Source organism: Orbicella franksi, chromosome 14, assembly GCF_964199315.1.
Source record: "Orbicella franksi chromosome 14, jaOrbFran1.1, whole genome shotgun sequence".
Classification (NCBI taxonomy): Eukaryota; Metazoa; Cnidaria; class Anthozoa; order Scleractinia; family Merulinidae; genus Orbicella; species Orbicella franksi.
In genome coordinates, this window is record NC_138158.1 from 7,240,988 (window position 1) to 7,255,750 (window position 14,763).

The 14,763-nt window shown below is 37.1% G+C and overlaps 1 protein-coding gene across 5 annotated transcripts in view; it reads right to left on the minus strand.

Annotated features, from left to right (window-relative positions):
• Positions 1 to 14,763, minus strand: part of LOC145467572 (receptor-type tyrosine-protein phosphatase S-like) — a 48,014-nt gene that overhangs the window by 14,927 nt on the left and 18,324 nt on the right. For 3 of the 5 annotated variants that reach the window (XM_081451133.1, XM_081451136.1, XM_081451135.1), the window contains exons 7-20: positions 13,429 to 13,617; positions 12,347 to 12,654; positions 10,775 to 10,922; positions 9,483 to 9,785; positions 8,582 to 8,869; positions 8,109 to 8,423; positions 7,161 to 7,267; positions 6,459 to 6,648; positions 5,435 to 5,537; positions 4,125 to 4,386; positions 3,228 to 3,279; positions 2,418 to 2,538; positions 1,496 to 1,632; positions 437 to 588 (exon numbers count right to left, since the gene is read on the minus strand). In XM_081451133.1, coding sequence (XP_081307259.1) covers positions 437 to 588; positions 1,496 to 1,632; positions 2,418 to 2,538; positions 3,228 to 3,279; positions 4,125 to 4,386; positions 5,435 to 5,537; positions 6,459 to 6,648; positions 7,161 to 7,267; positions 8,109 to 8,423; positions 8,582 to 8,869; positions 9,483 to 9,785; positions 10,775 to 10,922; positions 12,347 to 12,654; positions 13,429 to 13,617 — 2,675 coding nt within the window. The remainder of the gene's footprint in view (positions 1 to 436; positions 589 to 1,495; positions 1,633 to 2,417; positions 2,539 to 3,227; positions 3,280 to 4,124; positions 4,387 to 5,434; positions 5,538 to 6,458; positions 6,649 to 7,160; positions 7,268 to 8,108; positions 8,424 to 8,581; positions 8,870 to 9,482; positions 9,786 to 10,774; positions 10,923 to 12,346; positions 12,655 to 13,428; positions 13,618 to 14,763) is intronic. The other 2 variants (XM_081451134.1, XM_081451137.1) reach the window with 2 other exon arrangements.

Consider the following 14,763-nt stretch of genomic DNA (forward strand, 5'->3'; position numbering starts at 1 on the left):
CTAAACAAATTGTGATTTTATTTCGAGCTAAACTGAATTTTTCGTGAAACTGATTTATTAGCTGTTTTGTCTGGCAGCAGAGTCAAATGATATAGCGTAAACAGTTGCATTCCGATATAATGCGACCAATATACTTATGCCCTACAACGTTTAGGGCTGTGTTTGTTTTTGCAGTCTGCTTTGTTTATGTGAGCATACATAACGGAACTTCGCATCCGCTTTGTCTAAAACAACTGTGAAATACTAAACTAATGTTTTCTAACCCTCCGAAAGAAACGGCTACCCATACGTAACGGCTACCCGAAAGTAGTGGCCCCTTTTGCCTGCTAAATCCGAAAGTAACGGGGGCCGTTACTTTCGGAATTCTACGGTAAGGCTTATTTAGCACCAACCACGTGAATAGAAGAGTTATGTGGTATTATAACAATCATGTTACCTTAAATTCCTCTCGCAGAACAATTGCTCCATGACTTGACTTGTTCCTGAAGTATCTCGCAAACTCAGCCACAGGAATTGGTTTGGGTTTACTATCTTCTGTTTCACTGTACACCAGTTCTTTTTCTTCAGGGGGAGGTACTTCCACAACATCTAGGTAAAACAATTTGCATAACATTTTGCTGGTCTTCTGTTATGAGACCATGCGCATTAGCTTAAACCTTAATAGTTAAGTGATCAATAGCTAATTTTTTATAAAAATACTACTGGGCAGAGATACATGTACACACTTTAAAGAGCGTATGACAATTATCAGCGCCATGCAGTTACGTAGAGTTACATTTGTGTTTCAGATAAGAGACTGAGAGGAGAGAGTTCACAGGTCAAAAGCCTGACAAGTTCGGTTCACTTCTGGTGATTTGGGAAGGCTCGAATATTGACCTGTTGGAATTTCTTCTCAACACTTTGTGTTTAAAACTGGAACCCAATAAACTGTGTGCAAAAAAATGAAGGGGGACTTTCCGTTTCAAGACCTTGGTCCCTCGTAGCTTAAACGTTGACTTTAAACTTTTCATTTTCCAGTTTTAATTCTAAGTAACAGAAATGTTTTTACGCCTATTCATCTTGTCACCTTCCTTCGCTCTCTTTGCAATTTCTGTTAATTATAAGCACACAGAGAACGACGCTTGTAACATATTTAGCCTAAGCTCAACTGTTTGACTTCTGAGAATCAAACAATGATGAATGGGTTTTCCCCGAAAAGTCTGACTTTCCTTACAGTATTTACAGTATTTACAGTATTTACAGCATTTACGCATGTGCAGTCTGGCATATTTCTGTCCTTTGCTCGAGTGTTTTATATATTTTGTAACATTTCGTTCGTAATTGCTTTGCATGTCAAACGAAGACCACTGCAGTCTTATTCGATCTTGAATCTTCACTGAATGATTACATCTTGTGTGTGGTTTTTGAATATGACTAAAGCAATAATTCTCTCAGAATTATAATACAAGAAACGATGCCTTTGTGCTATTTATTGAAAGATAACATCTTAAACTACCTTGATGATGCTGTCGAATATCAGCCACATTTTCATAAACTGGATTGGCTGCGCTGCCAGTGGCATCAACTGAGCCATGTGAAATTCCATCAAGTTGAAAAGGAGTACTGTCACGTTTGTTTTTCCTTTGTGACTTCCTTTTGATCAAAAAAAACAACACAAACTGTGCAGACTACACATCCAACACATAAAAAATTCAGACATTTTTCACCACATTGGGAATTTGGCTCCTGCAGAAAATCACGACGCCAAAAAGGTATGACGACAGCTGCACCAGGACACAGGCCAAGTAAGAGCCCAACCTATTATTGTTTAACTCTGGTTTCAGTCAGAAGCATAGTGACCAGGAGCATGTTGCTACTACTCCGTGTTGTGTCCGTGTTCCCTGTCCGTATGGATGGGATACTAGTCCCATGATTAGCGTAGCCCCCTGCTCCGCTACATAAACACACACACAACCAACAATCTTCCACTTTGCTTTGATCAAGGGCTTATGCATCAACTTCACATTGATAAATATCTAAACATTTCCCTTGACCGCCGACAGAGCTCAACAGTTTCTTTAGAAACTAATTTCTTCATTACACACTAACTAGTGATTTTCTCAGGCTGCGCTATCACTGTTACCATTAATACACTCATTTAGGCACTGTAGGAGTAAAATGGTTTTATAAAAGCACTACATATGCATCCTGAGCAGGCCTGATCACAGGATCTGGATTCTAAATATCACTATAAAGTACGTACCCACAGTGACGAGGCTCGCTAATAACCCCCCCCCCCCCCTCCCTGAGTACTTCAACAGCAACCATACAGGGCTAACATGAACTTGAACCTCAGAAACACATCTAAGAATTCCATCACATATCCTTTACAATCTGCTCTTACTGTATAGTAGAATGCTACAAGATATCAAACATACCTCCGATACCAAACTACGGCAATTAGTGCTGTTAAAATAAGCAACAACAGGACAACAGGCACAGCAACAAATGCAGGATTAAACGAATCAGAACCCTCTGTTTTGTCCTTTCCTCCAACATCTTCATTAAAAAGAAAGAAAGTACCAAACAAAACAGTTAAAGAAAAACAGTCGGCCTTAGATTCAAAACAACAGACCTATGTGACGAGATTGAAGAGTAAACATGTCAGTGATTTCTTGTGTTCTTTACTATTCTTCATAGCTAAATAATAATATCCAAACGTAAGTCAAGTCCCAGTTTAGTTAGGCTAAATTCCGGTATCAACAAAACACATGGAAGTTCTGCTACTGTCCATGTGTGCGAGTTTACTCACGGTCATCTAAAGGTTAAGATATAATAACACTGAATAGAAAGAAACAGTAGTACTGTAAGAGTTAAGTACGAGGACAAGGACCTTGGTCATTAGGCTAAAACTTTTGGAAATAACAATAGACCTGAGGTCTAGTACACCAGCTTCCCTCTAGATTAGGTAGTTCCGAGTTCAACTCCTCGGGCGTTGTGTAAATAGCCAACTGGTCAGCCACCCACCAGTTGGGATTCGTAAAATTCGTAAAATTCGTAAAATTCGTAAAATTCGTTTATGCTCTATTATAAATATTTATCTATTTATTTACAGCGTCCCCAATTAGCACAGCAGTGCTAAATACATTTGACACTTAAATAAAGTTATTTATTTTTTATTTTATCATTAAGTTCCAGTAAAATAACAATGGATTCCAAAGTTACTTGTAGTAAATGTAAATTCGTACCTTGAGCAACAACAATTCTGGCGACTTTGCCGACTTCTCCTTTTAAATTGTGCTATGAAGAACAAAATTAAAAACGTAAAGTTCAGAGTAGTTTCAGAGGCTGAAGAATGGTTAACTGAAATTAAAAAAAAAAAAAAATGAACGGGGATGTGTAGCGCTCAACCCATGTCACATGTCCACACAGTTAAATTAGAGTCATACACATACTTCAAAATGATTATTTGATTCAACTGGCATATTGAACTAAGAGATGAATATAGAACATGAAGGATCATCACAGTTTCACCGCACTGACTTTGTGGCAAAAATATAACCTGGGGAAAAATAATCAGACCTGAACAATGAAACACAACTGTGACCTCCACTGAATAGAATGTTTAGAAGAATCATTCCTGATCACTTTCTCATCCAAAGGTACATACCATCAAACTCCATTGAATAAAAGCGTTTTATGCATACCAAAATTGCAGAAACTGTATAATACAATGGCATTCTGTGTATGCCTCTTTTAGAATGCTTCAGCCATTTTAACTGCAAACTATCTTTGCTACTGCCATGTGTCAGGGGAAATCTGTTCTGCATTTCTGACCTGATCTAAGATAGGGCACCCCATGATAACAGCAAGGCCAACAAAAGCCCTTTTCACAGTTAAGTATCATTTATATTATAACAATCCAGTGTGGGGGAATTTTGTAGTTTCTGCCCTAAACTACCCCACATGTACGTTTAATTTTATTCTAAGAAATAAGAAACCTCAACCATAAAAAGTCCTACCTGTTCGGTGGAGTTGGCAGCTGAATGATTTTCACTATTCAGCTGGACATTTGAAATTTGACTCAAACAATCATTTTCCTGTAAATTTGAGTTAGACTGAAAAACTGATTCATATTTACTTACGTCATTGTCACGGGTCACAGCTCTTTGGAAGATGACATACTCTTCTCCTCTTTCAAGTGCTTTATTAACAAAACCTTCGTACGTGTTGTCATCACCAACAGTAAATTTCCAAGATTCCTCGTACACTGGAACATTTGGTATCTCAGCAGCAATGTAAAAGTCTTCTTTGTTAGTGTTATTTGCATCTTTCAGTTTTGAATCATAATCATCTGGAAGTTCTTTTGCTCCATCAACAACTTTCAGAACTATAACTTCATAAGCACTGAAATGTCCAAAAAACAAAACCAATTATATTCTCACTACTGTGACAAGCGGTATCATGCGATCATGGAAAAGGTTAATGATTTAATACCATATTACAATATATAATAATAATAATAATATAATAATAAAAACAATCTTTAAAGAGGAAGCGCCCGTCACGTAAATACGTGGTTTTCAGGGAGGTCCTCTATAAAATAAAAAGTATTAAAATCTAAAATAAGAAATACAAATATCACAGATCTAAAATATAAAATATACAATAATTAAAACTACTAAAACTACCAAAACTACCTACTGTCCTAAAAAACTAATTACAAATAATTATCTATTAACAATACGTCGTACATCTAAAAATATTTTGTCTAAAAATGTTTATCCATTAAGAACCTTATAAGGTTTTTCTTATAGGCTTTGCCCGCCCAGCATTTGAGGTAAAAAATAAGATAATCTTTGCTTCGTTGTAGTAATATAAATTTCGTTGTTATCTTATCATTAGAGACCTTTAGATTTGACTACGAGTGCGAGATTAAGTACGAGTACGATTTTCAATTTTCAAACCAGTGACGTTTCTAGAACCCTTGCTCTTCATGTTGGTTTTAGGAAGAGAGGGAAGCTCATGGGATGAGATGGGTATGTGATTTGATGATGTGAAGCCTGTAAACTAGAATTGAAAAGACGTTCTCGTACTCGATCTCGTACTCGTTCTCAAATCTGAAGTCCCCTATTATCTATCTCATGAAAGTAAAGTTGGAGATACGTCATTGAACTTCAATGGAATCACTTCACATATCCATTAAACAGTGAGTATACATAAAAATTTTGAGATCTACATCTCAAGCGACAAAAGATATACTTAATTATTCATTGTATCCCACCATGATGAGCGACAACGCCGTTTTTAACGAGACGATAACTCTCGCAGTGTAGACATGTACTTGTAGGCAGACCCTGAAGCTCCAAACGCAAGTGCAACATCTACATGACAATCTACTTCATCTAAAGGAAAAGCAGCTTGTTGATATCTACAACGTTATTCTAACAATCACCTTACTGGACCATTCCTTTGTTCCACAGGCCACAGATAAATTCCAGCGACTGACTCAGTGACAGTCACATCGGTCAAATTAAGTACAACTGGTGCAATTGGAGCTACCAAACAAAGAAACAGCCGTGTTATTACACCATTTGTGTACTACTTGATCTACCCAGGAGCTATTATGAAAATTTTACTTTTTCTATGAGATTAATTGGCCATTCTTTATTCGACTTTGGTTAAGTTTTTCTTCTCAAATGAGCTATGTCATGATATTAAAAGTCATTGTTTTGTAACTTACAAAAAAAATAGATCCAACTCAAAGGAAAATCTAAAAATTTCACGTCAAATTAACAAGCTTTGAAAAAGAATTAGAAGTAGCAATTGATGAGCCAGAATAGCCAGAGACTGATCTTTCTTGGAGATTTTATTTGCGGTCCTAGCGAGACGTGCATTAAAATGGGATATCATGCAATGTAAGTAGAGAAACAACAAGGAGTTATTTCAAAAATAAAAAAAAAGTGTTTCATTCCCTTAATGAATAGGGTGTTGGGGAATTTGGGAAGACCTGGGGTTTAGCTAAGCATATGATGAACAACCGGAGTGGATATTCATCATTCATTTATACAAATGACTTTTCTTGGACCATTTTTTCGCAGCTTTGCTTTGCAACATAGTAGGTACAGTATAAACGAACTTTCAAGCATTATTCTCTATTTTTGTACCAGGCAACAGTTGAAATGTAACACAACACATTTTACATTACAACTCAACACAGAAAGGAGTAACTTTGCATTTTTGCACACAACATCTGACAGTGAGCAAGGTGAGTTCATCAGTGTTTGTCTAGCTAGGACATGTTTACATTGCCAGTTAGAAACTCTGACTGGATAGCATCACAACTATGTAAAAAGTTTACCCCAGAAGCCAAAAGAAAAATACGGTTTTGTTTTCTGAGAAAAATGAACACAAAAATTCGATTCGCGAATTGAAATTGAACTATAAAATTTATATCAAAATCATCTGGGAATGCTCACCTTCCATTGTTGTTTCCACTTTCACATATGCAGATGAACTCTTTCCGCAAACAGAGGTTATATAGACCTCGAAATCATATTGAGAGCCTGGCACTAGATTCTTCACAGAATATGTTGTTGACTTTATTGCTTCTTTTAAGCCGTCGTCTTTGAAACTTTCATTGTAAGACTTTGTTCCACTGTACTTTACCTTAACAGGTAAAACAACGAGTTAAAAATAATACTGTAAGACCGGACTGCATCTAAATTAATGTCACAAAATGACAAACTGACAATAATTTAATCAGCAGTTTTTACTTATTGGGAAAATGATTCTCAGATGTTTGTTCAGACATTGACTGTCCCAAGAAAAGAACAATGCTTTAAGTTTCAGAGCAAACTGCTTCCGGAAAACTGTGAAGTTATTTCAAAGAACAGATGATGTCTAACCGATATCTATGCGGCTTTTTAACATCAAATAAGTTCATTTTGAGTTGCAAAATCTTGCACTTACTCAAAATGTTCTGGAGATCACGGTTCAACAACACTTAATCCACAGAGATCCAGGGCCAGTTAATTGTGGCGAGATGAACTAGCAACAGCAAAAATTGTAGCGGCAGAAGTTTTTGCCGCTACATTTTGGCCACGTTTTCTTCGTCCTGCCCCAACTAACTGTCCTTCACTCAGGGTCTCCGAGGAAGTGAACACCTTCATTCAACTTACTGTGTAACTGGTGGGATCCCTCATGGTAAAATTTGGTTCTTTCCATTCCAGTGTGACTTCTGTTGTTCCAGAATTTTTTTCCTTCAAATCCCAGGGAGGTTCTGGCCCTTGATGATGATGGCAAAATGAAGCGTGAAATGATGCAGTCAGAAACGCTTAGAACGTACACATGTATGTTTACTTTCAGAATGTGAGGTCCGGTCAAACTACATTATTAAAAACTGGATCATTGGATAATGCAATTCAAGAGTTTTCACTGGCTAAACCATCACGATATATGAGTATTTATACTACGCTCTACAAATATGGTAAGCGTGCGCATTATTTTTTGGACGTTTTTATTTTTTTATAATTATTTTTTCTATTTTTTGGGGGACGTACACACCTCATTGGCTATCTATGATCTCATGTCAAACGTGCGGTTGTGATGTAACTGTGAATTATGTTATTACTTATCATGCCTACTGTATACACTGGTTTAAATTTCATTCGTTCTTTGTTAAAACACGCGATGTTAAACTCGATCTCTCAAGTTTCAATAAGCCATATTCGTATTCACGGTATTGGACTGGAACTAGCTTGCAATTGAGGCTCTTGCGGGGGGAATATCATTAAAAGAGGTTAATGTCATTTGCATTTGAAAAGACTCCCCGCATTAGCCTCACTTGCAAGTTAATTCCAGCACAATATCGAGAATACGAATATGGTCTATTTAGGATACGTGATATCATATGGAGAATCTTGATTTCAGTTCTGTTATCAGTTGCAGTAACGTAACTGATAACTGCAAATTTTACGTACAAGTTTTTATCCTAAATTACCCAGATGATATTGGCAATTCTGATTGAAATGTAATGTTTATCTCTATCATACATGTTTTTGAAAAAGTTGTTACTATTTTGTTAAGGACTACAGTATATCAAGTTTGAATATTTTGATTGTACTCACTTGCACTTGATGTTTCCAATACCAAAGGTTGACTATAGGGTCCAGGACCTACTTTAGTGTAAGCTCTAACAAACACATGGTACTGGGAACAAAGCGGCAAATCATAAAGGACAACAAATGTTGCTGTTGTATTTGATGTTCTGCTGCTGATAGGAGATCTTTTTCGACGTCTTCCTCTTGACAGCAACTCTTCCTTGACGTCATACAAGATAACTTTACCATGACTCTTTTCCCTTGTAAGAGGAGCCCAGGAAATGTTAAAGGTGGTCTCGTTCAGTTCAGAGAATGAAACATTATCTGGACCAACGCTTGGTTCTTTTGAAGGTAAAGCAAATAACACATGATTAAAAAAGTAAACGCGCCTAGTAGTTTGAATATTTCAATACCACGAGATAACCAACCACAAAATCAGAAGATTGTGAGATGAATTCCACAATGACCTCACTTATATCACTTGAACCAACTGGACCTACCATATTCTGGGACATTCACAGTTACAGTAGCATTTAGTCCAGGTTTGATAGTCACAGCTCTGACATAGAACTGATAGGTCAATCCACCCAACACATCAACTGAGTAGCTCAATGTATCGTTTCCAAATGTCTCTTTCTGTGTATCTTTCTCTTGACCATAAAACAAAGTGTAATTCCTGATAATTCCATTCGCTTTTATTGGCTCACTCCAGGTAAGGTTTACTTTTGGGCCGTGAGACTTGTCTGGAGCTATATTAGTGTGATTGAGGGTGGCAGGAACATCAGGCGCTGGTGAGAGAAGCGACAATTTAAGGCCTTATTGCCACAGGTATCCATATAGATATATTTGCAGTGTAGTACATGTTCCCTGGACATAAGGCGGTTTCCTTATTGTAGAGCTTGACCTTTCTTAACATTTCCAAAGTAAAGAATTTGCTTATTAGTGCAAAAATTATACACAGACCATACATACACTCCGTATGTACATGTACATAAACATCTTTAAATTTTTGTGCATTGCAGCACACAAACATGTTGGTGCATTCTACTACAATCAGAGGGGTGGAGTTTATCACCAAAATATCTACAATCATGGGCAAAAGTCTTGGGACAAATTTGCACTTTTGGCGCTTTTGCGTACACGCCAGGCGCGAATACAACTTCACCTGCCTAACCTCGCCCCCCACCCCCCATACATGTGTTGAAAACTAGCACATGCAGTTTCACCTGATTTTCAACATTGTGTTGGGGGAGGGGGGGGAGGGGGGACAGATACCCGTTTATAAAGGATATAGCAGCGTTTTCTTCATACTTCAGTTCTAAAACACAGATAATCCGCTACATTACGTAAGTGTCCCAAGGACTTTTGTCCACGATTGTAGATCTGTTAGTAAGTTCTTACCATCTTCCTTTGTTCTCTCAACCACTACAGAACTCTTTGGTCCATCACCAACAGAAGTGAAGGCCAACACTTGAAATTCATATTCTGTGTACTTCGCTAACCCAGTGACGTCTTCAGTGTGACTTCCCCCACCATTTATAGTTACAGTTAATGGTGACCCCACAGAATCTTTCTTTTTGTAGAACAGTTTAAATCCTGATATTTTTCCATGCCTGGCATTTTCAGGTGGTAAATCCCAGGATGCTGAAATACTGATAGATGAACTTGCAGCCACTGTAAAACCACTAGGAGCTCGTGAAGGAACTGCAGAAATGAAATAGAATAAACTTTATTATAGGAAAACAATATAGTTGCTAAACAAAGTATTTCACTTTGGTGAATCCATAAAATACAGCAAATATTTGAAGTTCTTCAGCTTGTAGCATAACACTATTACTAAAGACATTTCAAAATACTTTTGATTTCTAAATGTATGTTTTTGCAAAAAAAAACTAATGATAAAAGTCATCACATTTTGACTTTCAATTGAGAAGTTGAAATGTTGTGACCTTTTATCTTAAGTTTTTATTACAAAATCGATTTCTTAGAAATTACTCATAAACTGTTTGTTTTTTTGTTTTTTTTTTTTATAAAAGGTGAATTCCTCTACTGTTTTGGCCGGTTTACCAACACTACAATTTATTTACAGAAGAGTACTAACAATAACTCTCCAACTGTTTCAAGTCCACACTTTTAAGGAAAAATAAACCGACTTTCGCATATCAGTTGCTAAGGAGGTGAAATTTCACTGCCGGTATACCAAAAACGAAATAAACAAAAACAAAAGCCAAAACAGAAAAACAATACCGAGGAAAACTAAGCCACCTAAAGCTACCTTCATGTGGCTTTCGTGTGCAACAATTGATGATATCAAAAGGGTTGCTGGTCTGGTGAACTAACATTCACTAATAGAATTACTGAAACTCTTGTTGAGAAATGATTATTATGCAGGGGCAGGGTTAGGGGGACTGGATTAGATGGATAGGCACCTTCGTTTTGGAAAAGCAAAACAAAAAATTAAAAATAGGCGCCTGGACAGGTGCCTCATTGTTATTTCTAACTTGTAGCACTGTCAGTATTTCTGATGTAACAGTTTTCAATTAGGTTCCAATTCACACATTGCAACATTTTGGGGGCATGTCCCATTGATCCTGCAACCCCAAGATCCCAGCCACCTCCCGCCCTACCCCATCTCCCTCTGAAAAATCCTGGATCTGCCCCTGCTATGTTTGACCACCAATTCAAATTAATACCTGTAGATACAAGTATTCCAAAAACTTCAACTCTTAAAGCTTTGCGAGTGGAGTAATTTGCTGGCTGGAACCGTATAAACCTTGCGCTTGCATATTCCTTGAGGCTGTGTTTAACTATGTCGTTTCGTCCAGAGTTACCATTGAACACCTGCAATATGATTTGGTAGGATAAAAACACACAAAATAACAATTATGGGAAACATTAATGCAAGATGCAAGGTTTTTTCTGACATGTGAATATGTAATAAGATTTACATATGTGATTAAAAAAATTGATTATAAATTATAATAATTGTGACATGGAATACTCATGCTTTTCATCTCAAAACATTGTTCACGTAGGAAAATCATTTTCTAATATCTATTAGTAGAAGTCTACTAGTATACTAATGCAAATGCTGTAATCTGAAAACTTTATCTAAAAACCTTTAAACTTTTTGTCTCAATTGACAGCAAAGCAGGCAATGAGCAAGTGTGGGCAAAATGCAAATAAAGGGGGTAACCATGGCAACCTCCCACGGGTCACCTCCCCCTGGCACCTGTCACATTGAATTCTCAGTGGAGAATAAGTATACTTACCTAGACACAAGGGCCCACCATGAACCAAGAGGTGGGTTGGATGGGGCAAACCAAACGCAAAGTGACAAAGCAAGGCAGAGCAAAACCACTTGGGTGAAACTGCACAGCAATGGCACAACTACGCATGCCCGCAGCGATCATCTGCTGGCCAACAGCAGATCTCCCAGTTAACTCTGATTATTGGTAATTTCATATAAATGCTCATTTTCTCTTAAACCAGCTTGGTGATCTATATTTTTTTTGCATGATTTTTTGTGCAGCAATTATCCACTTTAAGTTAAAAAATTGAGAAAAAAATTGTTCAGGAGGAAAAAAAAGATATGTACATGAATTCAGTGGTTGAAAAGTTTTAGAGTAAGTTGTGATTTACATGTACCTTCAAACCCACTTTGCAAAAATGGAATTTTTTTCTGACAATATGAAGAAATCTTTCTGACAAAAACGAAAAACTGAATTCCAGAAGCCAAAATCCCAAGGGTGATTCTTTTATTTTCCAAGGGTGATTCTGCAATGGGAAAAACTGTTCTGAATCGACTTTTTACAACAAAAAATTAAAACAAGCAAAGCAATGCAAACAATTAAGTTTGTGATTGTGTTAAACTTTGTTAAATTCCACACATTGAAAATTGTTTTTGTAGAGATCACGCAAGGAAGACGCCTTACAGCTAACCCAACTATGCCAACTGAATCACATAAGTACAGAAAATCATGTGATTTCTGAGAAAAAAGAGTCACCTGTTTTTCATTGACATCAAAGTGTTAGACTTAAAGTGTTGTTGTACAAAGAACATTGTTATGTGCTTTATGAATTTGATGAGAAAGCATAAGGAAGGTGCAATAATGATCTAAACAGCAGTATGTACATGAATATTCCTGTGATACATTCCGGAAGCCAAACTCCCAAGGGTGATTCATTTTAAGTGTATATAATGTATATGGGAGCTTTCTAGACCAACGTTAGCAGACATCTCTGAGTTCTTAACTTAAACTAACCTTGTCAACATTGTTTTCTTGATAGATGACCCAATTGCTACCACAGAACGATAACTGTAACTTGTACGTTTTTGTCCAGTGATCAGCAAATGTCTTTCCTTGAGTAGCAACAGCACAGATGACAAACTCATAAAGCAGGTCAATTTGCAGGTAGTCTGTAGCATTATTGTTATCACTGGGTGACCATGCGCCATCTCCATATAGTCGACCTTTAAAAGCATCATTACCACTTCTTGTTGATGAAGCAGAGAAAGAGCTGTCAGGAAATGCATCTCTGCTTGCCACGCCAATGGACTGCATTGGACATGCTGAAAAAGGATTCCCCTTTGATGTGTATTACAGTGAAACCTCTATTAAGTGGACACCCTCGGAACCTTCCCAAGTGTCCTCTTAAGAGAGGGTGTCCGTTTAATAAAGGTTTCTAACAATTGTGCAATGTTTGTTAACAATTAACATTCAATGGTTCCTCTGTACTGTAATAAAGTTCCAGGTTCTTAACGAAGCTATCCAGAGTTCAAGTTCATCAGGCTTCCACTGCCAACTTTAATTTGTTTGTAATAATGCCCTTTCCATACAGCAACAATAATACCAGTACATTTAATCAACTATTTCAAGGACGTAATCCAATGCCACATTGTCAATTCAGTCTGGTGTCCGCTTAATGGATGTTTTTAACAATAGAAATTAGCCAAATACAATTTATTTTTGTGTCCATGTCCGCTTAAAAGAGGTGTCCGCTGAATATGGGTTCATTATAAAGAGAAATATGACATGCTAATTTCGGGACCAGGCTAAGTGTCCGCTTAATTGGAGGTCCGCTTAACAGAGGTTTCACTGTATTTTGTTAAATTATACGTCAAACAATAATTGGCCTTTTTAAATTTAACTTAAAATAAGCTGCATTGCATGACCCCGTGAGAAAAGAGTTACACTGGTACATGTATCTTCGTAATTTTATGCAAAATGAATTTCAATTTTTAACTAGATATACATGTACATGTATCATACTATATAAAACTGTGGATCATCACCACCACCATTATCACCTTTATTATCATAAGCATCAACAAATAAATTAGTACCTCTTCTTTCAGAATACACTTCAACTTCACACAGTGTTAAAGGAACTTTCATTTGTAAGTTTCTGATTGTCACATATCTTCCATACAAAGGAGGACGACAGAAGAAGGGTAAACCTTGCCCTTCTGGAACACTGTAATTACCACTGCCACACTCAGGGTTGGTCACACCCCCATGATCAGATATTTTTCCTAAAAGAGAATTCATACCGTACATGTGCAGATATATTTTTTTGCTTGGTCTTTATTGAATAAATGAAAAATACACTATAAGCCATTGGTCACTTTCTATAAGGTAAGGTAAAGTATGTATACAAACCAATTGCAAGTGGCCTATCAGGCCGGAGCTTATCCCCAGGTTTCAGAAGCATGAAGCAACTAGCAGTATTTCTATTCCCCCCTGGATGGGATGCTAGTCCATTGCAAGGTTACCCCCCAGCATTAAATTTGCCAGTACCCATTTATACGTGCCTGGGTGGAGAGTCAGGCACTGTGTGAGTAAAGTGTCTTGCCCAAGAACACAACACAATAACCCCGGCCAGTGGGCTTGAACCTGGACCACTAATCCTCCGGAGTCAAGCACACTAACCATGAGGCCACCATGTCTCCCATATTCACATCAGGAGTTTGCCAAATTTGTCACTTTCTATGACAAAATTAAAATACCAGATAAAACATCAACTTTTTTTAAAGAGCATAAAAATCAGACTAATTTTACAATTTAATGCAGCAAGGGTGGAAAATCTGATTTTGCTCATTGTAACTGTCTAGGTTAGATATTAGTGACGTTTCCATCAGATCATATTTCAGAACTTCGTGCATCAGTTTTACAATTCGTCTGTGTACATGATCTGTTGTTACGTTTGTGAAGTTTGTTGCGTTTATTGCGATGTTTTGGATCTGTTTATAACTACTCAGGCGTACAGAGAGGACAATCAGTAAGCATGTTTTTACCTTTCTTAGTTTCATTTCATCGGTTTATTTGTACTTTAGTTGTTTCTGCCCTTTCCTGCATTCGCGCGTTTATCATATCCGATTATTGTTCAGCTTTGTCATTTCGTGTCGCTAATAGACTAGATATTTTGCTTGTATTTTAGTTTGACGGTTTTGAGCATTGGATCATTGTAAAAAAGATATTCGTTGGAATCAACACAAAGTCTGGTGCTCTTGATCAGTGCTTCCATGTCCTTCAATTTCTAATTCTTAACTTGCGGTAATCGCGCCTGGAGTCAGTTACACTCATATTTTAAGGTTACCATGTAGTTATAGGCTAGGGAATAACTAAAATCATGACCAAACAATCAGATGTAATTTTTGTCTACAGCACACTAAGCAACA